Below are 27,923 nucleotides of genomic sequence, written 5' to 3' on the forward strand. Positions count from 1 at the left end.
AATCTTTAATTTAAAAAATCTTGTGCAGAAGAGAGATCACTAGACCCACTCACTTCTGCTGGGTAAAGATGTGGGGGTGAGTGAGGCATGGGATACCAGCCTCATTCTTACCTCCCTGTGTCTCTTCTGCCCTGGTTTAACATCCACTGGTGGCTCACTGTGGCCTGACTCTTGCTGGCCCAGCCTGGCATAGTCTGGCTCTTCATGGCCTGGCTCTAGGCCACCAGGTGCCTTTCACTTGCCAGGAGAACATCCGGTCTGGGAGCAAATGTCAGGAGAGTCGGGCCTAGCACATTCCTGCCCTGTGGCCCCATTCACCCGAGATGAACCTCACACTTTAGACGCTACACATCACTGGTCCCAGACGGACTCTTGACCTCAAGAGCCACTTACCAGCCACTTGGCCAGAATGCCGTTCCTGGAAGCTATCAGGCTAAGGTGAGAGAACCAGGAAGATGTGGATAAAAGCCCAGGGTCCTGATGGTGGCAGCAGCCAGAAATGTGTGAAGCGGTGGCCCCAGATTCCACACACCACCCTCTCTACAGTGGGCTGGGCAGGCTCAGCGTGAATCGGTTTTTCGATCCCTGTGTGACCTTTGCCTCTCTCTCTGGGGGTGAATGAACTAAAATACATTCTACCCTTGGGGAACGCCAGGCAGGCTTCTGAGGCACACAGCCGCAGAGCTTCCCCTCCCCCTCCCCTGCAGCCAGACTCCACATCCAGCAGGAGGCAGGGCTCACCCAAGAGAGAGAGAGAGGAAGAGAGAGAGAGAGAGAGGGAGAGAGAAGAGAGTTTATGTGGGGTCACTCACCTCTCCCCAGGGAACTTCCTGGGGCCTTTCCTCCTGTGTTATTTCCTTCCCTCTCAGCCCCACCTCTGGGACCCAGGGGAGCCTGACTCAGAGAGGGCAACAGGAGTAAGATACACACGGCACAGAGAGGTGACATACTGTGTCCTTGAGGGTAGGGCATAGGACCCTGGGTGATGGCCGGCTGGGTCAGATGAGGCCAATGACCAGGCAAGAGGTCTCTGGGCTCAGACCAAGAGAGTGATCACCATGAGCCCTTCAGCTGCACTCACAGGGGAGACATGGTGGGATTGACTGACGTCCCTTCCAGTGTCTCATAGCCAAGGGGCCCTGGGGGGGGTTTCTGGAGGAGCCTTGGAGGGGTCCTGGAGGGGCCTTGGAGGGGTCCTGGAGGGGCCTGTAGCAGTCTCAGGGGGCAATATCTGTGTTATACACTGCACAAACGCAACTTGTGTTTCTTTCTTTCCTTTTTTCCTCTCCGCCTTCCTTCCTTCCTTCCTTCCTTTCTTTCTTTCTTTCTTTCTTTCTTTCTTTCTTTCTTTCTTTCTTCCTTTCTTTCACAGAGTTTCTCTGTGTAAACCTGGCTATCCTGCCTCTGCCTCCTGAATACTGGAATTAAAAGCATGGGCTGCGGCCGCTGCTGCCACCACCACCACCACCACCACCAGGTTTACAAAAGCAGCTTCTAGTGAGGCAACCAGAGGAGATCCCATTCCCTTGCTTGTCCACTCACTCTGCAACAAGCATGTCTTGGTTGGAAGTAGGGCCAGCATGTGATACCCCCTCCCCCAGGAAGCAGGTGTCATCGTGAGACACTTAACGTAACCTGTAGCTGTTCCCGAGAAGGAATGCTCACACAGCTCGCCTGACCCAGCATCCCCTGCGTCTCTAGATGTGGGCCACACAGGCAGACCCTGATCCCACCATAGCTCCAGCTATCAGGATCCTAGTCTCTGCCTAGGTTGAGGGCAACCTGTAGAGGTTTGGTGTTTTGCTTGTATTGTGATGATAAATACTGCCCTCCCCGCCCCAGGTCCATTCACCCTCAGGGACATTAGAGCCAATGTGACACACCCAAGTGACGCTGTGTAACCTTGCCCCCCAAGTTATTCCTAATAAGTGAATAAAAATGCCTACAGCCTATAGCTGGGCAGAAGAGAGGTAGGCAGACTTCTTGGGTTCCTGGGCTTGAGGTCTGAGGAGAGGCACAAAGGTGAGGAAAAAGGGAGAGGGGAGAAAACGCCATGTTTTAGGTGAGTTGCGAATGCATGATCATGAGGGAAGGTCCATTGGAGTTAGGAGCTGCCCAAACAGAACAGGACAAGTTATAACTTGGGGTCACTGATGGGGAAGTAGATTCAAATAGCTTAGAGGGTGGATATCCGCCCAGCTCTAGTGCTGACTAAGGTTTATTATAAATATGAAGAAGATTGTGTTTCTTTTATCCGGGAACTGAGTGATCAAAGGCAGCGTAGAAAACCCTTCGTGAGATTAAGTGTTTACGACAACGACAACCCCATTCCCTCACCTTTTCTCCTCCAGCTCTGGCTCTCTTCACCCACTCGCTTCTGTCAGAGCATCCTTCCTTCCCGGTGGAGCTCAAGGACCAGCCAAGGTAAGCTGGCTGTCGGGTACCACTTGTCCCGAGGTCAGTCAGTGATGAAAGCTGACCTAATTGTGGAAGAGAAGAAGCTGTTGTTTGCTGCCTGAAGCAGGAGGAGAACGTTTTGCCACTGGCAAAAGCCCCAATGACAGTCCCCAGCTCCGGAAAAAAAAGAAAAGAAAAAAAAATGCCCCAATGAGCAGGAGGAGAAATCAAATCTTTTTCTTTTCTTATGAGTGTGTGTGTGTGTGTCTGTGTGTGTGTGTCTGTGTGTGTGTGTCTGTCTGTATACCATGTATGTACCATGTATAGCCCAGAGAGGCCAGAAGAGGGCATTGAATCCCCTGACCCTGGAATTACAGGCAGTGTGACCTACCATGTGGGTGCTGGGAATTGAACCCACATCCTCTAGAAGAGCAGCCAGTGCACTTAACAGGTTATCTTATTCAGCAATCAGAATCCATTCAGGGGCAGGGTCCCGGGGGCAACATGTAGACCTCCGGTCTTGGGGTTCTGATAGCTAGGCGGAAGAGACATAGGTGGGGTTGAGGTTTCACAGGCTTTCGAGAGGGAGGACCACGAGGAGAGAGAGGAGCCACCATGGGATAGAAGAATGGTGAGGAGGGAGAAGGGAGTTATTACAGGAGAACGTGGCCCAGAGGGCTGCCCAATCAGGTTAGGAGCAGCCTAGATGAAACATGGTAACTAGTAAGTGAAAACTCGGGGTTATCGAAAGTAGGTTCTAACGGCATGGAGGGTAGGCAGCTGTTCAGCTGTGGTGATGCCTGGGGCATATTTAAAAAATATAAAGTCTGGGGTTGGGGATTTAGCTCAGTGGTAGAGCGCTTGCCTAGGAAGCACAAGGCCCTGGGTTCGGTCCCCAGCTCCGAAAAAAAGAACCAAAAAAAAAAAATATATATATATATATATATATATATATATAATCTGTGTGTGTCTTTCATCTGGGAACATAAATGGTCTAAGGCGGGGAGAAGCCCCAGGCTGGGATTTTTAGTATTTATTACTACAGTGCGGTCTCAGTATCTCTTGCTACCATCCCTTGCTCTCTTCCCACCATCCCTTGCTCTCTTCCCCCATTCTACCGATGTCCACCTTTACATACTTCTTGAGCCGCCGCTGGTGGCAGTGCTGTCTGCCTGTATCAACCTTGTGTTACGTCAGGGGTCATCTGGGCTATTGCGTGGTGGTGACTTGGAGACAGGTCAATCATTAGAAACACAGACATGCCAGCTAGGGAGAACATATATAGGCCGGTGTCTTCTTTACAGTACGGAGGTTACGGAACACATGATATGAAAGTGGCCATGTCTGACCCTCATTTCTCCCATCAGGAAAACCCTGCTTGGAAGCTAATTCTCCAAGGGAGGAACTGCAGGAGGACACCTCCAAAATGGCTACTTCCTGTGCGTACCTGGATCTGGTGATATCCGAGGCTAGCCCTTCCTTCCCATCCTCTGATACTCAGAAGGTAAGCTTTGGGCTGGGCATACAGCTGGGAACCCATGCTCCTGAGAGTCCTGCCTGGCCCCCTACCCTTCCTGCTGTGATAGCCCAGCCCAGGACCCCAGCAGGAACACTCTTTATGGACACAGAGCCCTAGCTCGCTGCTTCCCCTTCATCCCCACTGGTCCCCACCTGCCGGTGGTGCTATTGGCTGCTCAGTGGTGATGCATATTTAACGAGGGCTCAGAATCGAATTAATTCAGATTAGTTAATAAGCGGCAACCTCCATCTTCCTCCCAGGCAGGCTAAGTCTGTGCCTGATGGCTTTAATTTGTTGCTGTTGTGGTCCTTTGCCACTGATGAAATTACGAGAAGGTTACTAGTGAAATTTCCCAGATTAGATTAGGCTCGAATATATTAATACGGCTCTTTCCCCGCTGTCCCCGGAGAGAGTCGGGCAGAGAGCCTGTGCATTCTGAGCATCGGGGAGCCACCCAGAGCCCACATTCACCCCGCCATTCTTCAAATAAGCCCATTTTGGAGATGGGGTATGCATTGATGGAGCACCGACGGTATGCACAACCCTGGTTGTGAAAAAGTTCGTATTGTGTCTACCAGGGCCGGGCTGTGACAGGAGTCATAGGAGGAAGTAACATGAGTTTAGCACTTGGCTGTCCCAGTCAGCTGAGATCCTGGTCTGAGGGAGGGGGTCCTATGCAAATCGGTTTGACCTTTGATGGTGAGCTGGGTGTTCCCTGATCGGAGAGGCCCTTCTCCAAGTCTCACAGGAAGTTGGTAATGGGTGGTTCTAAAGCCAGGCAGAAGACAGAGGCCCAGTCAGAGTCCACCCTGGGGCCAGCCAAGGGACACTAGTAGCAGAGGGGGCTCCCCTCTCTGAAGAGGTCACCCTGTGGCTGCCAGCACCATTATCCTGGAACAGGTGGCCTTCCCCTGAGACTCCTCAGTAGTAAATGAGGGATCCACAGGGTCTCTGCACCGCCTTCAGAACCCAGCACTGAACTAGAGTGAGATCCTAGCTGGGGCTGATATAAATGGTTCTCCTGCTATGACCGGTCAGAGTATAGGGAGGCTCCAGTGTCTGTGAGAGGGACTCCTGGGTTTTGTCCCCTTAGATAGAGCTAGCCTTGGTGACCATCCAGAGAATGTCAGACAACTGACCCCATACAGGAAGTGTCTTTGTCTTGTGGGACCCCATTCAGATCATCTGGGCTCAGCAGAGTCGGGATGCCAGACTAGCCTGACCATGGCCTGGCCTGGAGAGTGGGCCAGTCCCACCCCACGCAGCCATTCCAGACTGGTTTCCTTCCTCAAACCCTGCTTCCCCCCATCCCCGATTGAGAAGCCAGGGACATCGGGAACCAACCTGTGTTGTTTTCTGCTTTCAAAATTACGCCCAGTGGTAGTTGCTACACCTGGGGAGCTGATGCAGGAGGACTGAACACTGACCTGAGGAGATCCCTCGGTTGGTGAAGGACCCGAGTTCAATTCCCAGAACCTGAGTAAGAAGGTCAGGGCTTGGCGGTGCACCCTGGAATCCCAGCACTTGGGGAGGCAGAGACAGGAGGATCCCCGAAGCTCTGTGCCCAGCCAGCCTGAGCTGGCTAAATGTGAGAGTCCCAGGCCAAAGAGAGGAGGCTCTACCTCAGTAAGGAGCATGCGTGGCACACACTTTATCCCAGCACTCTGGAGGCAGAGACCGAGGCAGAGGCCGAGGCAGAGGCAGAGGGGCAGGGGCCCGGCAGGGGCAAGGGAGAGGGGGAGGGGCAGAGCTTCCTGTGTTCGAGACCAGCCTGGTCTATATAGTAAGTTCCAGGCCAGCTAAGGTTACACCATGATACTCTGTTTCAAAATCAAAAGGAGGGCAGAAAGGAGATAGAGCAGCAGATAATGGCACTTGCTGAGCAAGCCTGGTGATCCGGGCTCAATTCCTGGAATCCACAGAAAAGGGCAGGAGAAAACCAATTCCACAGATTTACCCTCTGACCTTCACACCCACAGTTCAGGGGGCGGAGCCAAGGGAGGGAGGAGCCAAGGGAGAAACCCACTTTTGATATCTATGACTGCCTCAAAAAGCGAACAAAAAACAAAAAACAAAAACCCGGATGGTAGGGGCGCACACTTTTAATCCCAGCGCTAAGGAGGCAGAAGCAGGCGGATCTCTGTGAGTTTGAGGGTAACCTGGTCTACAGAGCAAGTTCCAGGACTATACAGAGAAACCGTGGAGGGGAGGAGCTGGAGGAGGAGGAGTGAGGAGGAGGGGGAAGGTAGCCATAGGGCCAGGGGACAATTGAACCCTAGTCAGGTAAACTTTTGTGAGATGTTTGGATGAAGGAAAGTTGTGGTGATGCAGAAACAAGGAAGTCCAAGTTTGCCAGGTGTCCCCCACTTGTCCTCACCCACGCCTGCCCTCCCGCCCACACCTGACTGTCCTGGACCGCTCTTGGGAGGAGGAGCCTGTTTATCCCGCCCATGCAGCACGGGTTTTCTCCTTTTCCTGATCGGCTACTGGCCCCGGAGAGAGCCAAGTCCTGGTGATGTGAGGGCTCCAAACCTGCCAGTGGTTTCACAATCAGTGAGTGGCCTGTGCTTGAGCCTGGTGGGGCTCACAGGGTGGGTGGGGACATGGCAGCTCACGGAAAATTTCACTGTGTCTCATCTCAACGGAATAACCTCCTCCAGTCCCCAGTCCCCAGTTAGCTTAGGAACATGGATCTGTGACGGCTGGGCTATCCCACTGTTTACCCGCAGTTAGATTTTTTTAATTTTTATTTATTTATTTATTTTCTTTTTTTTTCGGAGCTGGGGACCGAACCCAGGGCCTTGCGCTTGCTAGGCAAGCGCTCTACCACTGAGCTAAATCCCCAACCCCTTTATTTTTATTTTTATGAGCATTGATTGATTTTTTTCTGCCTGCTCTTACATCAATACGAGCAGGATCCCCCGGAACTGGAGTTACAGATAGTTGTAAGATACCACGTAGGTGCTGGGAATTGAGCCAGGGTCCTTTGGAAAAGCAGCCAGTGCTCTTAACCACTGAGCCATCTCCCCAGCCCCAGTTAAACTTTTTAAGATTTATTTATTTAATGTATGTGAGTACACTGTAGCTGTCTTCAGACACACCAGAAGAGGGTGTCAGATCCCATTATAGATGGTTGTGAGGCACCATGTGGTTGCTGGGAATTGAACTCAGGACCTCTGGAAGAGCAGTCAGTGCTCTTAACAGCTGAGCCATCTCTCCAGCCCCAGTTAAACTTTTTTTTTTTTCCGGAGCTGGGGACCGAACCCGGAGCCTTGAAGCTTGCTAGGCAAGCACTCTACCACTGAGCTAAATCCCCAACCCAAACTTTTTTTTTTTAATGCATTTTTATTTTATATGCATGAGTACTTGCCTGCAAGGATGTATGAGTACCACATGACTGCCTGACCTTCAGAGGCCAGAAGAGGGCATCATATTCCTGGGAACTGGAGTTATAAATAGTTGTGAGCTGCCAAGATTTGAACCGGGGTTCTTTGTAAAATCAACCAGCTGAGCCATTTTTCTAGCCCCCTAGTTGAATTTCAATGAAAACCAAGTGACAACTGAGATCTGTGGGGGACATCAAGCAGGTTTGGGGCTGTGGTGGTGGGGTCTACAAGTCATCAGCGTGAGTATGTCTGCCTCAGGCAGTACTGACAGGGTCTAGCAGAACACAGAAACCCTGGGAACCAGTGATGGAAAGAGTTGTAGGTTAGCCCGTTAGTTGCTTCTGGTGCAACGTCCCATTGCTGTCTGTGTGGGAAGTTACCCTCCTAACTCTCCCAAGTCACCTGTCAACCCTTTTCCTACTTTGCAAAATCTGGGGGATGACAGTGAGTCTTCTAGAACCCTTTGGGGAACTAAAAATGGGCCTAGAAAGAGAATTTATCTCTGGGTCCTCTGGGTTGGTTGGCTGGTGGGGTCACTGTGACAAGGACGAGAGTCTTTGATCTGGCCTCTGGGCTGCAGTTCCCAGCCTGAAGCCTGGCCTGGAACCTGGGATCCTCTTGTCCAGCTTTCTGAATGGCTAGGTAGACAGATCTCTGCTCACTGCCTAGCAGTTCCCTGGAGTGGATGAGGCTGTGTCAGATAGTGACTGAGTGGCACTTGGAAGGCAGAGGCCAGTGATCTGTGTGAGTTCGAGGCCAGTCTGAGCTACATAGTGAGTCCAGGGCTATGTAGAAAGACACTGTCTCAACAAACAAACCCCCCAAAATTGCTAAGCAAATGATTTACTAAGTGTGCATCAGCTTCTCTGGAGAGCCCTGCAAGCTAATAGGGCCTCTCATCCTGTTAAAGCCACTTCCTGTCTTCCTGCTTATCTCTGCTTTGGAGTGGACGAAGGCCAGGAGTCCTCTTGGTAGCCGTGCTGCAGGAGCAACCGCCTCAGTATCAGCTAGTCAGAAACGCAGAGTCCAGCTGGCTTAGCAGGCGAGAGCGTGCAGACGCAAGCGTGCATTGCCACAGCTCCTCCTCTGAGGACACGTCCACATCTAGCCACTCCTCAGAAGGTCCCAATGACAAAGCACGATTCTAACACAGACCACCCTGGGGAACCAAATGAGGCTATCGGGCTTTCTGGCAGAGCATGGGTGAGGGGTAACTGACGGGAAGTGTGGGGGAATCTAAAGCAGCCACACTGTGAAGTCTGCCCAGCATGGACAATGGCTTTTCCATACCTGCTGTCCCCTGGGCAACCTTCCCCACCCTGTACAGAGAAGACAGAAGGCAATCAGGACAGAATTGCATGCAACGTCTCAGAGGAGTAGCAGGAATTCAGTGCTCCTCCATGCCTCCTCCTCCTCTTCCTCCTCCTCCATGCCTCCTCCTCCATGCCTCCTCCTCTTCCTCTTCCTCCTGGGAACGGATATCAACAGCCCACCGGCCCGATGGTGGTGGACTCTCACGGTAGACACAACTGATCTCATGAAGACAGTGTCACTGAATGTCTTGTGACAGCCAGTCAAGCCAGCTACTCAACACTGAGGCAGGACGATCTCAATTTCAAGGCTGCTAGGACTGTAAGAGTAAGTTCCAGGCCAGTCTGGGCAACCTAGTGAGATCTATATCAAAAGGAAAGTGGGGCTGCAGGGATGGTTCAGTGGGTAAGAAGACTGACTGCTCCTCTGGAGGGCCAGGTTTGGTTCCCAGCACCCCTGCGGAAGCTCATTATCATCTCTGAATCCAGTTCCAGGGGACACAACACCCTTTTATGGCTCCCATGGGCAATGCCCATAAATGGTGCACAGACATAGATGCATTGTACACATGTTTTTTTAAAGGGGGGGGCTGGCAATGTAATTCATTCAGTAGAGCACTTGCCTAGGATTTATGATGACTTGGGTTTTGTTCCGAGAGAGAGAGAAAAGAGAGAGAGAGAGAGAGAGAGAGAGAGAGAGAGAGAGAGAGAGAGAGAATGAGAATGAGAATATCCAGGCCTGGCCAGCTGCTTTGTCAGTCTAGTACGAAGGGTGGCTAGTTCTGACACAAGCTGCCCAGGGACCTTGGACTCACTCAATTATAAGAACCACAAGCCCAAGTAGGAACTCCTGGGCCTGGAGAGATGGCTCAGCAGTTAAGAGCGCTGGCTGTTCTTGTAGAGGGTCTGGGTTTAGGTTCCTAGCTCACTGCCAACTGTGACTCCAGCTTCAGGGGGGATCTGGTGCCCTCTTCTGGCCTCTGAGGACACTGCACTCACAGGGGCACATAAACCCAAGCAGAGGCACACCCTTTTAACAAATGAAGAAACAAATTCTATGTGGGAATGCCTGGGAACTCTTCACAGGGTTGGTGCGCCTGGTCCACAGTGATCCCAACTCACCCAGACATCCTTCCTGAATCCTAGACTTATTCTGCTCACATGACACAGTGCGCAATTTAAACCCCAGCCTCTCTAAGTAGGGGCTGTCCTGTGGCACTGCTCCAGCCAGGATGAAAAAAGGGTGTTAGAGGGTGGAGCTTTGGAGAAAGTGTTTTGAAGGGAGGAGAGAAGATGTAGGGAAGATCTCTTGTCCTGTCCCCTCTGGTCATCCGTCCCCACCCCCACCCCCGCTTGTTCTGCTCCCCCTGCCCAGGGTTTTGGAGCAAAGCTGGAGTTGGTATAGCAACCTTGTAGTGATAGGGAATTAAACGAATGAAAAAGGATAGAGTCAGAGGTGCGGGATGGGAGCCTACATTTTTCACACTGGGGAAGGGAGACCTGATCAATTCTTGGAGGATGCCAGCTGCCTCTGCTTTTCACTATGGGTGCCCTCATGAGAGGCCCTGTATAAAACTGCCCCCAAGTCTCTCCTTGAGTTCCAGACCAGGAAAATAGTAAGCTCCGATCGTTGTTTGGTAACTGCTGGAGAAGGGGATTTCTGTCTCCTCCTTCTTGCCTACTGTTGCGGCGGCAAGAGTGGAGATGGATGTCAGCAATGGGCCGTCATTGACTCGAATGGTCAAGACAGAGTAGTTGTCCAGGCTCTGCTTGGGAATGTGGCTGTCTTGGACCAGTCCAGCCTAGAGGCTGAGTCACCTGTGAGCTGTTGTGTGCCTTCTATAAGAAGCCTAGGTCTGGCAGGGCACAGTGGTACACACCTTTAGCTCCAGTCCTTGAGAGGCAGAGGCAGGTGGATCTCTGAATTTGAGGCCAGTCTGCCCTGTAGGAAGACCTTGTCTTAAAAAAGAAGAGGAAGGGGTTGGGGATTTAGCTCAGTGGTAGAGCGCTTGCCTAGCAACCGCAAGGCCCTGGGTTCGGTCCCCAGCTCTGAAAAAAAGAAAAAAAAAAAAAAAAAAAGAAGAGGAAGAGGGGGGAGGGGAGGAAGAGGAGGAAGAGGCAGAGGAGAAGAAGGGAAGGAAGGAAGACAGACAGACAGACAGATTGACTTTCCCCTCTAAGCACATTTCAGTACCCTTGGGCTTATTTTATCGCTGTGGAATCGAGCTGCCTGGATTCAAACCTCAGACTGAATGTCTCTTACCCATGTGTGCTGGCTAGCTTTGTGTCAGCTTGGCACAAACCAGGGTGCTTTGGGAAGAGGGAAGCTCAACTGAGAAAATGCCCCCACCAGACTGGCCTGTGGGCAAACCTGTGGTGCATTTTCTTAATTAGTAATTGATGCACAAGTGCCCAGCCCACTGTGGGTGGTACATCCCCTACGCAGGTGGTCTTGGGTTATATAAGAAAAACTGAGGGGGTTGGGGATTTAGCTCAGTGGTAGAGTGCTTGCCTAGCGAGCGTAAGGCCCTGGGTTCAGTCCCCAGCTCCGGGGGAAAAAAAAAAAAAGAAAAACTGAGCAAGTCAGAGGAGAGAGACACGGGGGGGGAGAGAGAAACCGAGAAAGAGAACAAGAGAGAGCGAATGAGAGAGAGAGAACAAGAGAGAGAATAAGAAAGAGAGAATGAAGGGGCTGGGGATTTAGCTCAGTGGTAGAGCGCTTACCTTGGAAGCGCAAGGCCCTGGGTTCAGTCCCCAGCTCCGGAAAAAAAAGAACCAAAAAAAAAAAAAAAAAAGAAAGAAAGAGAGAATGAGAGAGAGAGAAAGAGAGACCGAGAGAGAGAACAAGAGAGAATGAGAGGGAGAGAACAAGAGAGAACAAGAAAGAGAATGAGAGAGACAGAGAGAAAGAGAGAGAGAGAGAGAGAGAGAGAGAGAACGAGAACTCGAGCACCAGCAAGCGGCATCGGCATCCCTCCGTGGCTTCTGAATTGACTTCTGACTCCAGGTTCCTACCTTGAGTTCCTGCCCTGACTTCCCTCAGTGACAGAGTGTGACCTAAGGGATTAAGACACTGCCTAACCTGGGAGAGGTTACCGAAGCACTCAGCAATCCTATCCACATTCGTTTACTGGGCTGATGGATGGGGACCCACAAGGCAGGAGGCCAACCGGCAGCTGGACCTCCTCCGGTAAGCCACAGCTTACACCCCCCTCCTGTCTCTCCTCTGCTGAAACTGACCACAGTCACATTGCCCTGGCTTTGGTGGCACCTCAGGTCCCTGGGAGGAGGGAGGGAGGGAGTTCAGAGCCAGGGCCATGGGAGGACAGTACGGAGCCTGACTATAGAAGGGAAATTCCACCCCATCCACACCTGGCTCTGTTCAGCAGTGCAGGGAGCTTCGGGCCCCTTTAAGGGGGCAGAGGCTGCTCTGTCAATGGGGACACTCAGAGCCAGGTCCCCTTTCTCATGAGAATCACTTGGGAAACGGCACGGCTCGGTTCATGTGCCCAGCTAAGCAAGCCTCTGCCACTGAATAGACAAGGCTGTGTCCCCCGGTTCACCCTGGACAGACTCTGGGTGGGACTGGCTTTGGAAGTGTAAGCACACCATGGGGTATGAAGGGCTGCCCTGTGAATTTCCATCTCATGGTTCAGGGAGGGGTCACGGGGCTGAGATGCCACATGTTCAGGGTCCTTGTGTATGAAGCAGGTCACAGGGAGGGAACATGAGAGATGCTGTATGTTCAGAGCTCTCGTGTATGAAACAGACCCACTACCCCATGTCACTGGTAGGGGACTTTTGGAATTAGAATGTTCTGACTTTCAGGCCTGGGACATTATGCACTTTCTTTGCCACACAGTGTGGGATTTATCCCTGGCCTGTGGGTGACAGAGCACAAGAGGCCTCTCTGCTCAGAACCAGATGTGACAGGCTTTCCCAGGTATGCTCATCACACCACATACGGATGGGATTGTGTTGTTGTAAAATTATGAAAAGGGCTGTCTTTTATCCCCACTAGATCTGGCATCGCAGTGCCCCAAGATATCTGGTAGATATCTTGCCAGAAACACACATCCTAATTCCGTGGTGGCTTAGTGTCCCAGCTGCCACATACTTTCTTTTTTTTTTTTTAATCTTTTTTTTTTAAGATTTATTCATTTATTCTATATAGGTACACTGTCGCTGTCTTCAGACACACCAGAAGAGGGCATCAGATCTCATTACAGATGGTTGTCAGCCACCATGTGGTTGCTGGGAATTGAACTCAGGACCTCTGGAAGAGCAGTCAGGGCTCTTAACCACTGAGCCATCTCTCCAGCCCCTTCTTTTTTTTAAGGTTTATTTATTTTATTTGTATGAGTATACTGTCACTGTCTTCAGACACACCAGAAGAAGGTATCAGATTTCATTACAGATGGTTGGGAGTCACCATGTGGTTGCTGGGAATTGAACTCAGGATCTCTGGAAGAGCAGTCAGTGCTCTTAACCACTGAGCCATCTATCCAGCCCTGCCACATACTTTCTTAATTCACCACAAAAAAACACACAACACAATAACCTCTGATCCAATTGGTAAGATATAATTGCCCACCTAAACATACAAAGCCCTGTACACATCCATCCCTTAAGAACATTCATAGGGGGGGTTGGGGATTTAGCTCAGTGGTAGAAGGCTTGCCTAGCGAGTGCAAGGCCCTGGGTTCGGTCCCCAGCTCAGAAAAAAAAAAGAACCAAAAAAAAAAAAAAAAAAAAAGAACATTCATAGGGGTTGGGGATTTAGCTCAGTGGTAGAGTGCTTGCCTAGGAAGTACAAGGCCCTGGGTTCGGTCCCCAGCTCCGAAGAACATTCATAACAGGGGGTGGAGAGATGCCTCAGTGGCTAAGAGCATTGACTGTTCTTCCAGAGGTCCTGAGTTCAAATCCCAGCAACCACATGGTGGCTCACAACCATCTATGATGAGGTCTGATGCCCTCTTCTGGTGTCTGAAGACAGCTACAACATACTTACATATAATAAATAAATAAATCTTTAAAAAAAAAGAGATTTAAAAAAAGAATATTCATAACAACCTGTAAATACACAGAGTGGAATCTTAACGTCAGCCTCCATGTTCTCTCCTAGGCTTCTCCTCCAGTCTCCTCCCGTTTGAGTTTCCTCCTAGTCTCAAACTTTTCTCCCGCCCATTCTTCCTTCTCGTCCAATGACAGGCCTCGTTCTATCCTGTACCCGCCCTCACCTGTATGACATCCTACAGGACTGTGCAGAAAGACCAGGACACAGACCAGGATCCTCTTCAGGTGTACTGGGTACACCCAGCCTCCTCTCCACCACCAAAGAAGGTGTAGGGGACGGTCTGCTAATGACCCAGCCCATCTTCCATTGATCATCCTGGTTCACACGATTCCCAATCCCAAAGTACCACCCAGGTCAAGCTGGTTAGGAGAATAGCTAGTTTAGCTAAAGAGGTAGGTGTGGCAAGCCTTTGGGCCTGGAAGAAGCCAGTGACAATATGTAAAAAGGGTATGACTGTGTATCAGTACATTTTTATTAACAGAACCAGGCTTTGAGGCCAGATTTAACTGGCAAATTTTAACTTATTGAGCTTTGGTCTCAGCCAATCAAAGGTGACCCAACTCTAGCCAATGAGAAGAGCTTCCTTAGGGAGTTGTGGGGTGTTTGTTCCCTCTTAAAAAAGAAGCAGGTGCTGGAGAGATGGCTCAGGGGTTAAGAGCCCCAGTTGCTCTTACAAAGGACTCAGGTTTGGTTCCCAGCATGCTCACAACTCTGGTTTCAGAGGATCTAATGCCATCTTCTGGACTCTGTGGGTATTGCACACACATGGTGCACAACCTCATGTGAGTATACACATACACAAAAAAAATCAACACTTCTAAAGAGAGAAAAACAGGACATGGGGAGTTGGCACAGAGGGTTAAGTGCCTGCCATACCAGTCTGCAGACCTGAGTTTAACCCTCAGAACCTACATAAAAAGGCAGGCCTGGTACACACACTTCCTCTCTCAGCACTGACAGGAGAAAATGGTCCCTGAGGCTCCTAACCAGCTATATGAGTGATCTCCAGGCCAATGACAAAGCCTATCTCAAAGGAGGCAAAAAGGTCATGAGGACAGCATCTGAGGCTGTCATCTGACCTCTACACACCTCCATACAAACAGGTGTGCATATACACATGTATCATGTGTGTGTGTGTGCGTGCGTGCGTGCGTGTGTGTGTGTGTGCGTGCGTGCGTGCGTGCGTGCGTGCGTGCGTGAAATATGGGTCATAGTGTGCTTGCCTAGCATGCACAAGGTTTGAGTCCCAGCCGCCAGTGATAATATAAGAAGAAATTTGAGGAAGCGGCTCTCCTATATTGGGCTAGACTTTGTCCTGTAGAAATGAGTTGACCAGATGAAAGACCCTGGTCCCAAACCCACGGCTCATCTGTGCTCCCGACCCCTCCAGTGTGGGCTTCTTATCAGAGGAGTGAAGATGCTTGATGGGTCAGCGAGATGGATCAGCAGGTAAAGTTGCTTGCCACCAAACCTGATGACCTGAGTTCGATTCCTAGGACCCATATAGTAGAAAGAAAAAACTGACACCTACAATTGTATACAACACACACACACACACACACACACGCATGCTCGCACGCACTAAACAAATGTTGTACAAACAATTAAACTTGTTTAAATTGTTTTTTTCTCACTTGTTAATGTAATCTGTTCCTTGTGCCCTAGGCCCTGTGCGAGCACCCCACACCCCAGCTACCTTAGGAACACAATGATTTAGAGATCAGCTTCTTGCCCTGAGTCTCAGGGGTCTCTGGTCAAACCGCTAGCACTTTACAGGCAGAAACAAGGTCAAGCACACTGGTCAGACAGGTTGGTTGTGAACTTCAAAGCAGGTAGCCTTAGAAAAGACCTGGCCCAGGCTGTGCCTTGCATCTCTCCTGTCCCCCTAATACCAAGATGTCACCTCCTTCTGCAACGCTCTTAGGTGGCTGGAGTTATTCTGATCTCACATTCAGGCTGCCAAAGGTTTGCACGCATCACATGCACGTGCGCATGCGCACGGTCATCTGTTCTGGGGACTGGGGCAATCGACTCTCTCCCTTTTGGCTGAGAGCTCAAGTGTCGATCTTCCAAGGCTCCAAGAAGCTGACACTACTAGCCCACTAGCCCGGTGCAGGATCTAAAGCCCAGAGGGGTTGAGTAAGTCTTTTTTCTTTCCTTCCCCAAATCCCAGCCTCATGATGCTAGGCAAACCATTCAGCTTCCTTTCCACCTCTGCCATGAGTCTGTGTGAGCGTCAGGAGTCAGATACTCTGATGCTCTGCCAGTTGAGCACCTCACACACCAGCTGGTGTCTGTGGTTAGGCGAGGGGTCAGGGCCTTGACCTGGTTTTGCCCTGCTAGTCTATGTTTGGCCGGGTATCCATGGGGACCCCCAGATGACCCCTAGAACGGGAAAAAGGGAGAGGCTTCTCCAGAGTCCTGGCTCTGGCGTCCCCCGAGAGGAAGGATGTGGCCCACGCACAGGGAGCGGGCCTAGCCCCGTCACCATGGCAGCAGTCTCCAGCGTGTGTGCCAGCTGCCCACGAAACTGCAGCTCCACCCGGTTCCCTGTGAGAGCCGCCACGGTGGCTGGCCTTTATGCCCACGTCAGCCTCACAGCTAGGATGGCTTGCTGGCCCCAGGCACGCCGACCATTGAAATTTAGATGATGCCATTCGAAGGCATTCAGAGCTGCCCTAGCAGGTTAGCACACAAACTCTCACAGGCTGGCCCGCTTTCCTGAGTCCTTTGTCTCATCTGGGTGCAGGCCTCAGTTAGCCCTGCCAGATTCTAGCTGATAGCCTTGGGCATGGGACTTCATTTTTTTTTTCTTTTCTCTCCCCCCACCCCCCTCCAGAGCTGAGGACCGAACCCAGGGCCTTGCACTTGCTAGGCAAGCGTTCTACCACTGAGCTAAATCCCCAACCCCGGGACTTCATTTATTAGGTGTTTTAAGGATGTATTATTTTATTTTATGAGTCTTTTACCCGCATGTATGTTGTGCACCATATGCATGCTTCACCTTGATGTATGTGTGCACCAAATATGTGCCTGGTAATAAAAAAAGCAAAAGGGGGTATAGGGTCCCCTGGAATTAGAGTTACAGATGACTGTGAGACACCATGTGGATGCTGGGAATTGAACTCAGATCCCCTGCAAGAGCAGCCAGTGCTCTTAACCACTGAGCCATCTCCTCAGCTTCCTTGGGGGGATGTGGTAACAATGAGATGGGGTGGTGGGATGTCTAGGTCTCACAGTTTGAGACCTGTGGTAGCCCAGGCTAGACCACCTGCTACATGCCAGAGCTGATGCTAAGCATCTTGGAGACGGCCCTAGAATGCCCACCATGTGGTTCTACTTCCTCGACCTGTGTTTCAGGTAAGGAAACTGAGGCACAGGAGGTTACACACCCACCCTAAGCAGGGCACCCGCCTGCTCTCCAGTCCTATTCCGTGCTGTTTTACAGAGGCCCATGAATAACAGACAGCTTCTCTGGGCAGGCATTTATTGGACACCTACTGAATGCAGGCATCATACTGACCACTTAGGTACAGGGAATCAAGGCAGAGGCAGGTCCCCAGGAAGCAGGAGGAAGCTGAGATCCCAGAGGCTAGCCCGTGGCCTACGGGGTCTCCTGTTCTGGCATGGGGAGGGGGCTTGAGCTCACTCACAATCCTGTTGCCTGTGACAAACGGAACGCAAGCGGCCCATGTCTGAGGCTGGGAACTATGTTCCCCTGGCTTCTTCCAGCCCATTGATGGATGCTGGGTCTACTTCACACAATCAAGCCCAACTTCACCTCCAGTGACCTCCTTTTACACTCACCCTCTCCACATAGCTCAGGCCCCTCCCAGAGAGAAGCCTAGCACTGCTTAGGTTCAGAGGTCATCTTTGGATCTCTGCTGACCTCAAGTTTCCTGCTGGCCTCCAGTCCCCGCTGACCTCGACTCCCACTGGCCTCAGTTGCCTGATATCCTTGGGTCCCCATTGACCTTGGGCCATACTGACCTCAGGTTTCCATTGTCCTCAGGGCCCTGCTGACCTCAGGTTTCTACTGACCTCAGGGCCCTGCTGACCTTGGGTCCCAATGATCTCAGGCTCCTACTGACCTCAGGTTCCTACTGACCTTAGGTCTCTACTGACCTTGGGTCCCAATGACCTCAGGTTCCTACTGACCTTATGTCCTTGCTGACCTCACCTTGAATCCCACTGGCCTCTGTTCCTCACAGTCCTGTTCTATGTACTGTGTTGTGGGTCCTGCAGGCTCCAGTGCCATTGAGCTGGGGCCTGTCTTCCCAAAGGGACAGCCCAGATCTATGCTTACAACAGGGTCATGATCATGAACACAGGTAAATAGACAAGTGTGTGTGTGTGTGTGTGTGTGTGTGCGCGCGCACGCGCGCAATGTGTAAATACATGCACACAAGTGTACATGCATGTGCATGCAGATAGTTACCACCACCGACCCTTGCAGCCAGGATATGCCACCATGCACCTGATTCATGTCTCTGACCTCACTCTAATGTGTCTCCACCCTGATGCTCCTGTCTCTAAGTCTTGGGGACTCATGGGAAGAGAAGAGGGCTCTCTGTGAACTACCAGGATCCTTCCTAACCCACAGCAGAGCAGTCTCTGAAGAACGCCTCCAGAGAACACCAAGATTCCTCCTTCATTACCTCTACCTTCCTCACCCAGCCCCCCACCCCTAGAAGTGGGGACCCCGGCTCACTTCCCATCACTGCCATCAGAACTGCAGGCACACCACCAACCCGCCCTGGCTCTGTGACGACGTTGGAGTGTCCCCTCAGAACTTTTCACGTTCAAAGTGCTTCCTTTGTGTTAAATAATTCATTCTCACCACACCCTCAGGTGAGGGATTAAATAAATGTAAGTTGTGTGAGGTGACAGCTCCAGGAGCCTGCAGAGGGGTCAACCAGGGACACAGCCTCGGAGCCCACAGCTAAATAAGAGCCCCTGTCACCCCCTCCTTGCCCCAATCAGGGTATCAGAGACAGAGGCAGAGTAAGGCTAAGGGATAACTCAGGGCTCCCTCACGGGAAACCAAGCCAAGTGGGGACAGATGGGGCAGGGCTCATTCCCCTCATATGAGAGCTCCCTCCAAGTCCGGGAATCATTGCTCCTGGTTACCGGGTCCCTCTCCCTGCTTCACTCAGGAGCTGTACAACCTTTCTCTCTGCCCAACTCTTCTACCTCAGCCTAGGTAGGCCCTGCCCTGGGCGTATCTTTTGCTAGAATGTTCTTCCTCAGCTAACTTCATGGTGGGTTCCTCATTCCTTCTGGGACCTGCCTCCTTATCATCCTCCCTGCCTGCCCCTCTGAGATAACCAGACAGTGAGGTCCCCCACATTCTCCACAGGTCATTTTACTTCTGATCACCTGTCCTGGGTCACTTATCTGTTGCCACACCCACCTAACATTAGTTCTCTGTGAAGGTCTAACCATAACCAGTGTGGTATCTGGTATACAGGAGTGTCTTAGGGTTTTATTGCTGTGAACAGACACCATGACCATTGCAAGCTTTATAAAGGACAACATTTAATTGGGGCTGCCTGACAGGTTCAGAGGTTCAGTCCGTTATCATCAAGGAGGGAACATGGCAGCATCCAGGCAGGCACAGTGCAGGAGGAGCTGAGAGTTCTACATCTTCATCTGAAGGAAGCCAGGAACAGACTCAGCATCCTCAGGCAGCTAGGGGGAGGGTCTCCAAACCCACCCGCACAACGACACACTTCCTCCAACCAGGCCACACCTTCTAACAGTGCCACTCCCTGTGCTAAGCATTTGCAAACTATCACAAGGAGGTACATAGAAAATGGCTGTCTCAGTCTCTACGTCTAGCAGCCTGTATCTGGCATGCAGTGGGTGATCAGTCCACATCTACCTGATGGATGTCGCCATCAACCTAGAGTTTGAAATACAGTCAATGTCTAACAAATTTACTTTGGGTGTAGCCCATCGTCAGCTCCTAGGGCAGTGCAGGCATACATTTGGCGCTCAATAGATGTGTTTACTTACTCTTGTTGTACCTCTGATACCCAGCACTTAATAGGTGATGGCTGTTTACCGAATGAATGGTTCGATAGAGGGATAACCTGCCCACCCTGACCCGCCCCCAAGCCTGGAATGTTTCAGAACAGAGATGCTCTACAATGTGATAAGGAAGGGGTGGGTCTGGTCATGTCTTGCTGTCTCTCTGGGGAGCTGCCCTCTCCTGCCAGGGCTAGTTTGCCTGCTATCTATCACCCGACTCCAGCATGCACTCTGGGAGCCTGGAGCAGCCGCCTCACTCTATAGGGATGAAGAATGGAGGTGAGGAGAGAGGAGGAGGAAGAGGAGGGAAAGGAGGAAGGAGGGTGTAGAGGGAGGATCGGGGAGAGAAGGGAGGAGAGCTGCAGACGGTTGGCCATCTGGCTACTCAGGAGTGGGCCGGCAGCAGTCCACACCATGCTGACATCATTCACTCAACTGGACCAGGCCCGGGTGGGGTGAAGACGGGTCCCTGAGGCTCCACCGAGCCCTGTGGTTGCTGGCTCCCTGGGGTCCACATTTGGACTGATGCCTGGTAACAAGTGAAAGGTATCAGTGTTCCAAGGTGGTGACCAGATTTGAGGGCACCAATTGACATCCCAGGACTCAATGGAGCTGTGGCGCACAGCTGGAGGGTGGGCGAGGGAAAGACACCAGCCTGTCTGCATGAATGTGTGCACGCATGTACACACAGGTACATGGGGATTTGAGAGGGAGGCCGAGCGGGTACAGAGGGGATAGAAGTTTTCAGATTCATGAAGTTAAGTTGATGTTATCTGTTTATTGTTGGGAACATGGATCATATGGGGACACGTGTGTCCAAGGATCACGGGATTTCATATGGATATCTAGGTGTCTATGCATAGATATGGAATGTGTGTGGACAGCGAACTCAGTCCTGGGAAGGCTAGTGTGTTCCTGGCTACGCATAAATATGTGTGCATGCATACACGTGAAGGGGCCAAACACTGTGTTTATGTGCATGCGTGCAAGTGTGTATAGGTTCAGGTGTATGTGTCCTACAGTATGGATGTGCAAATTGTGTGACTTGTGAGTTAGGCATGCGAGTGAGCACGTATGTTCTGGATCCGAGTGCTGCATGGGGTGGATGGGTTCCTGGTTATATGGGAATAAATGTTTGTGTCGACTCAGACTTGATTCTCTGGGTGTGTTATATCCCAGACTGGTGGTATAGACCCGAGTCCAGACGTGTTATACAGGGTGGGTAGTGTAGACCCCAGTCCAGGGTGTATCATGGAGGGTGGTCTGTGAAGCCTCACTAAGGCCTCTTCTCCCTCCCACTTCAGGCAGCCCACCTACTGTGTGACATCAGCTAGGAAACAAGGTTCCCTGGTACACAAGCGATGAAGGCTTCTGTCTGAAGTGTCTCTCAGGACATACAACCCTGAGTTGTCGACTGTCCCAACCACTGTTGGGATGGCCAGAGACATCTACCTCCTCGTAGTGCTGTACCTTCCTTTGTGACAGTGGCTCTCAACCTGTGGGTCGTGACACCTTTGGGGATGGCATATCGGCTATCCTTCAGAGAACTCTTTTTTTTTTTTTTTTTTTTCCGGAGCTGGGGACCGAACCCAGGGCCTTGCGCTTCCTAGGCAAGCGCTCTACCACTGAGCTAAATCCCCAACCCGCATATCAGCTATCCTGTGTATCAGGATTTACATTATGATCGATAACAGTAGCCAAAATTACAGTTAGGAAGGAATACTAAACAGTAACTGTATGGTTGGAGGGTCACCACAACACGAGGAGCCGCATTTTTTAAAAAGATTTACTTGGGGTTGGGGATTTAGCTCAGTGGTAGAGCGCTTGCCTAGCAAGCGCAAGGCCCTGGGTTCGGTCCCCAGCTCCAAAAGAAGAACCCCCACCAAAAAAAATTTACTTATTTAGTCTATAGTATCCTGAATGTATATATGCCTGCACACCAGAAGAGGGCACCAGATCTCATTACAGATGCTTATGAACTACCATGTGGTTGCTGGGAATTGAACTCAGGACCTCTGAGCCATCTCTCCAGCCCGAGGAACTGTATTAGAGGATGGCAGCATTAGGAAGGTTGAGAACCACTGCTCTGTGGGGAGAGAGAAGGCGGGAGTTAAAGCGGAGCATGGGGAGGGGGTGGGGTCACGTGTTCAGGTCAGACCTGTCTGCGCAGCTGGCAGGGGTTTGGGGGTGAAGCTTTGTGCTGACGTCAGAAGGCTGTGTGTGGGTACCACGGAGATTAGCACCCCCAGAGGTTTCATTACCCCTTCAAAAGACGCCATTACCTGCACTCTCCTCCCATTCGCATGACACCATCTCCTCTCCAGGCAGCTTGCTCCGAGTAGCTGACCTACAGGGTTTAGGGATGCTGAGTCAGGGATGCTGGGTAGGGCTGAGAATGGCGGCTACCCTCCATCTTCTACCACCAGTCTTTTGGAAGAACCCGTGGGCTCTCTGGCTGGTAGATTGTACTCCCGAGGTAATGCCCACTGTGACAGCCATGTCTTGAGGAAGGGATGTCTGTCCCCTGACCCCCACCGCACTGTCCCTGGCCAATGCTGCCACAGAGCACAGCAGGGGGCATGGTTAGCTTTGTGACTTCATGCTGGGTGGTGTCAGGGGACTTGCTGAGCTCGGACTCTTCCTTTCTTGCCACATCAACAGTTACTTTGGAGTTGGTCGTCTCCATCTGCCAGCTTCTGTTGCTGAGTGTGATTCTCTGGAGAACCGATGGTGGCTGCCAGCAGAAGTGTTGAATGGCCGATGGGTCAGACTGGCCTCAGCCAGCCAGTTCTTGAGCAAGAGCCCTGCTATAGTGGCAGGCTGTCTTAGGAAAAATTGCTAAGAAGGGACATCATGAGTAAGGCAACTCTTTTTTTTTTTAATATTTTTAAAGATTATTTTATATATATATATATATATATATATATATATATATATGTACCCTGTAGCTATCCTCACACACGCCAGAAGAGGGCATCAGATCCCATTACAGATGGCTGTGAGCCACCATGTGGCTGCTGGGAACTGAACTCAGGACCTCTAGAAGAGCAGCCAGTGCTCTTAACCTCTGAGCCATCTCTCCAGCCCCCAAACTCTTACACACACTTAACTGGGGCTGGCTTACACTTTCAGAGGTTCAGTCCATGATCATCATGGTGGGAAACATGACATCAGGTAGCCAGACTAGGCGATGGAGGAGCCGAGAGTTCTGCATCTTTTTTTTTTTTTTTTTTTTTTTTTTTTGGTTCTTTTTTTTCGGAGCTGGGGACCGAACCCAGGGCCTTGCGCTTCCTAGGTAAGCGCTGTACCACTGAGCTAAATCCCCAGCCCCGAGAGTTCTGCATCTTGATGTCTAGGCATCTAGGCGGAGGCTCTGATTCTTGGGCACATAGGAGACCTTAAAACTTGCCTATACAGGGACACACTCCGACAAGGCCACACTTTCTAACAGTGACACTCCCTGTAGCCACACATTTAAACACATGAATCTATGGGGCCAAACCTATGCAAACCACCACACAGGCCTATAGTTGCTGGAGCTCAGTCCACACATCTCTGGAGGATGGTACTTGTTGCCGGAGAGAACCTTACCTGGGCCTAGAGGCCACTTTATGTGGCTTGGGCTTCAAAAGCCAATGTCCCAAGAGGTAGGGGAGCAGTGTCATCTCTGCGAGGTAGATCTAGGAGCGACAGGGCACCTCTCTTGATGTGGTCTCAGTCTGCTTCTGTTCTCTCTGCCTGCTGGGTTTCCGTCCTGGTGGGGTGGAAGAGACCACTTGCAAAGTGAGGTCCAACTGGAGCTGGAATAATGGTTTGTTAGGAGTGACTGAGGACACCATTGGGACAGTAAACCTGATAAAGGAACAAGCAGGGTGCGATGTAGCGGCATTCTGCTTATCCGTTCTAAGCTTCCCCGTGCATGCTTCTCACCACCCGCCAAAATGCTCTGGATTTGTGATTGAAACAAACGCACGCACGCACGCACGCACGCACGCACACACCAGGTTAATTTTAATATGCCTGAAGCAGCTCAATGGTTGGGCTTTTCCAAACCTCCCCACGGCTCTCCCCTCCGATATTCCTGAATTACTTCTTACTATAGTTTATATTTCATCTCTGCTACCCCAGACCCAGTCAGGGGAGGCCCAGACCCACTGTTCCCTGTGTTCCCTGCATCGCATCTCACATGGCTGGTTCTCGTCTTCGCAGCTCTCTTGCTTGCATCCTGTTCTTTGCTGGCGTGGCGATTCTAAAGGCTTCCTCTCTCGTGCTCCCTTGATCAGGAAGTCTAAAGCCCGCCCATGTCTCTCTGCTCAGCCATTGGCTGTTGGCAACTCTTTCACCAATTAAAGTCAGCTGGAGGCAGGGACCCTCAGTGTCTTACCGGCAAATGTGCCTTAAGTTTGGGAGTCAAATGAACCAATCTGCAGCAGCCTAGAGGGGTGGGCATCTCTAGGTGCATAAAATGAGCCTGCTGCTCTGTACTTTAGACCTTTGGAAGGCAGAGGCCGGCAGATCTCTCTGTGAGTTGGGGGCCAGACTGGTCTACATAGTGAACTCCAGGCCAGCCTAGGCTACGAAAAGAAACCTTGTCTCATAAAACAAAGAAGCAGGTTGGGTACACAGTGAGGATTATGCTGGTGTATGACTGTGGTGGTTTTGAATGAGAATGACTCATAGGTTTGAATGCTTGGTCCCCAGTTGGTAGACTGTTTGAGAAGGATTAGGAGGTGTGGCCTTGGTGGAGGAGGTGTGTCCCTGGAGGTGTATTTGGAGATTTTAAAAGCTCAAGCCATTCCCAGTTAGCACGCTCTCTTTTTCCCTCCTTCCTTCCCTCCTCTCCCTTTCTCTCTCCCTCCCCTTTCCCTTTCTCCTTCCCTCCCTCCCCATCTCCAGTCTCTTCCTCTTTCTCTCCCTCCTTCTCTGCCTGTGATTGTTGTCTCAACATGCAAGCTCCCAGCTCCTACTCCAGCACCATGCCTGCCCGCTGCCATGTTCCCTGGAATGATTTTGGACTCTAACCCTCTAGAACTGTGAGCTTCCCATCATCATCATCATCATCATCATCATCATCATCATCATCATCACCATCATCATCATCATCATCATCATCATCATCATTTAAACTCTGAGTCAAAACCTCCCTCTTCTGTAGCTCCAGCTGTCCTCAAACTTACTGTGTAGACCAAGACAGCCTCAACCTCATGGAGATCCATCTGCCTCTGCCTCCTGAGTGCTAAGATTAAGGACAAACAGCACCTCACCTGGCAAGTGCTTTCTTTGATAAGTTGCCTTGGTCATGGAGTTGTGTTATGGCAATAGAAAAGAATTAAAACAGCGGGGCTGGGGATTTAGCTCAGTGGTAGAGCGCTTACCTAGGAAGCGCAAGGCCCTGGGTTCGGTCCCCAGCTCCGAAAAAAAGAACCAAAAAAAAAAAAAAAAAAGAATTAAAACAGCGCTTTGGGATGGACTATCTCTGTTGCTGCGTAGTTTTCAGTATGTGGATATACCACAATGTACCTGTGACTAGACATGGATATACCACAATGTACCTGTGACTAGACATGGATATACCACAATGTACCTGTGACTAGACATGGATATACCACAATGTACCTGTGACTAGACATGGATATACCACAATGTACCTGTGACTAGACATGGATATACCACTATGTACCTGTGACTAGACATGGATATACCACAATGTACCTGTGACTAGACATGCATATACCACAATGTACCTGTGACTAGACATGCACATACCACAATGTACCTGTGACTAGACATGCATATACCACAATGTACCTGTGACTAGACATGCATATACCACAATGTACCTGTGACTAGACATGCATATACCACAATGTACCTGTGACTAGACATGGCCACCTTTCCCAGCAGCCCCTTGTTAAAATTTTAACAGATGCCACTTTGTTCTAAATAACATGATCTGGAGCTCAGTAGTTCAGGTTGCCTACTGCTCTCCCAGAGGTCCCAGCAAACCACAGGGTGGCTAACAACCATCTATAATGAGATCTGATGTCCCTGCTGGCATGCAGGGCTACATGCAGACAGAGCACTCATATACATTAAACAAAAAAACAAATAGCATGATCTGACTTAGCATCCGTGAGGTAGGTGGTTAAAATTTGTCTAGCATACATTAAAATAAATACACAATTATTAAAAATACAAATGTGTGACCAGACCAATGCTCGTCCCCTCACTCCTACACAAGGCTCACTTTGCCCTCCATCCCAACCCTGTGGCGATCAGATTAGGTCAGGATGTCACTTTAGATTGTCTATGGGCAGAGAAGACAAGACTGCCTTCCTGTCCCTCCTTGGCTTCTGGAACCCACCCTTGCCTGGCCCAGCCCCAAACACTGGAGGAGACACTGGGCTCAATTCATTCAGTCTTCAAAGCACTTCTGTGTGCAGCAGGCCCCAGAACCCCAGCCAAGTCCTTGACAGGAACACACGGGGCCCTTGTGAAGGCCACCACTGCTTGGGCCAAGGTGGCCTTCTGCCAGGAGAAGCCTCAGTTTGGCTGCTGAGTCTGGCTTGGGGGCTGCTTCACTTAGTGGGAGAGGACTTCACTCACATCAGGGCCTCAGTGAGCCTGGAGGCTGCCAAGGTACCATCCATCACCACCTTAACCTCTTGGACACTATGCACAGTTGATTTTCCTTTCTTCTTGGGCCTTCTGTGGCTTCTTCCCAGCCAGCCTTTGGCTGTTGCCAGGAACCCTAAGACCTCTTGTGACTTCTAGCGAGCCCAGGCTCACACCCACATCACTGTGAAGGAGAGAAAGCTCCGTCCCATAATCCCAATGCCCTTCTAAAAATAAGAGGTTTTAACCCAGCCGCACACATCAACAGAAGGCATCAGGAACACGAAGGAAGAAACCAGGATGATGTATGTGTCTACAAGCCAAGGGATGCTTAACATGGCCAAAGTCATGGAAGAGGACCAGAACACATTCATACTAGGAGCTCACCCTGCTGAACCCCCCAGCCACAGATGCCTGGCTCCGGAACTGTGAAAGTAAATTCACCCAGTTTAATCCACCCAGCCTGTGGGACTTTATGATGGTGGCCAGAGGAAACAAACACACCCAACTTCCAAGTCACGGGCGTGCTTATAGAAAAGACATTCTAGCACTGTGGTCTCTGCGTCTGTCACAGAGTGTCTCACATCATCAAGGGTGCTCACTGGCTCCAAGTTGCAGGGTTGCCAATCTGTGGCTTCAACAGAGAGAAACTCAGCTGAAAAAAAACATATGCTCTGGGCTGGAGAGATGGCTCAGTGGTTAAGAGCACTGACTGATATTCCAGAGGTCCTGAGTTCAATTCCCAGCAACCACATGGTGCCTCACAGCCATCTGTAATGGAATCCGATGCCCTCTTCTGGTGTGTGTGAGGACAGCTACAGTGTAGTCTTATACATAAAAGTAAATAATTGTTTAAAAAGACATATGCTCATATCAATAGGAATGGGAAAACCAGACAGCAAACTACAATGCTTGTCTATGGAAAATATGCTCAGCAAACTTCTTTAGAGGATAAAGATCTCCCGATTGGCACCGGGGTGAGGAGCTCGGTCCTGCTCCCTAAGGACCATGAAAGAGACAAGAAGGCCACTCTCTACCCCTCTTCAGAGTCACCACAGAAGTCCCAGCTAATGCTGTGTGACTGGTAAGGAGACACCCAGAAACTGACAAAAGCCAGTTAAAGAAGGATTCGTTTTGGCTCAAGAGTTGAGGGTACCGGGTTGGGGATTTGGCTCAGTGGTAGAGCGCTTGCCTAGGAAGCGCAAGGTCCTGGGTTCAATCCCCAGCCCCGAAAAAAAGAAAAGAAAAGAAAAGAAAAAAAAAAAGAGTTGAGGGTATCGGGGCTGGAGAGATGGCTCAGCGGTTAAGAGCCCCGACTGCTCCTCCAGAGGTCCTGAGTTCAATTCCCAGCAACCACATGGTGGCTCACAACCATCTGTAAAGAGATCCGATGCCCTCTTCTGGTGTATCTGAAGACAGCTATAGTGTACTTCTATATAATAAATGAATAAATCTTTAAAAAAAAAAGAGTTGAGGGTACAATGCATCATGGTGGGAAGGCATAGTGGGCAGTAATGTCAGGGCTGGTCACATTGTAGTCACAGTCAGGGACAGAGGTGAATGTCAGTGCTGGGCCAGCCAGGGAA

At 50.7% G+C, this 27,923-nt stretch overlaps 1 protein-coding gene across 1 annotated transcript; it reads left to right on the forward strand.

Annotated features, from left to right (window-relative positions):
* Positions 1-409: 409 nt before the first annotated feature.
* On the forward strand, positions 410-27,793 carry LOC148002313 (uncharacterized). Its single transcript, XM_087579578.1, has 5 exons — positions 410-438; positions 547-587; positions 2,200-2,424; positions 3,765-3,901; positions 24,752-27,793. The coding sequence occupies exons 1-5, from the start codon at positions 410-412 to the stop codon at positions 24,845-24,847; spliced, it is 528 nt and encodes a 175-aa protein (XP_087435704.1). The 3' UTR covers positions 24,848-27,793.
* The last annotated feature ends 130 nt before the right edge of the window (positions 27,794-27,923 follow it).

This window comes from Rattus norvegicus, chromosome 12, assembly GCF_021556685.1.
Source record: "Rattus norvegicus strain SHRSP/BbbUtx chromosome 12, alternate assembly SHRSP_T2T, whole genome shotgun sequence".
Lineage (NCBI taxonomy): Eukaryota > Metazoa > Chordata > Mammalia > Rodentia > Muridae > Rattus > Rattus norvegicus.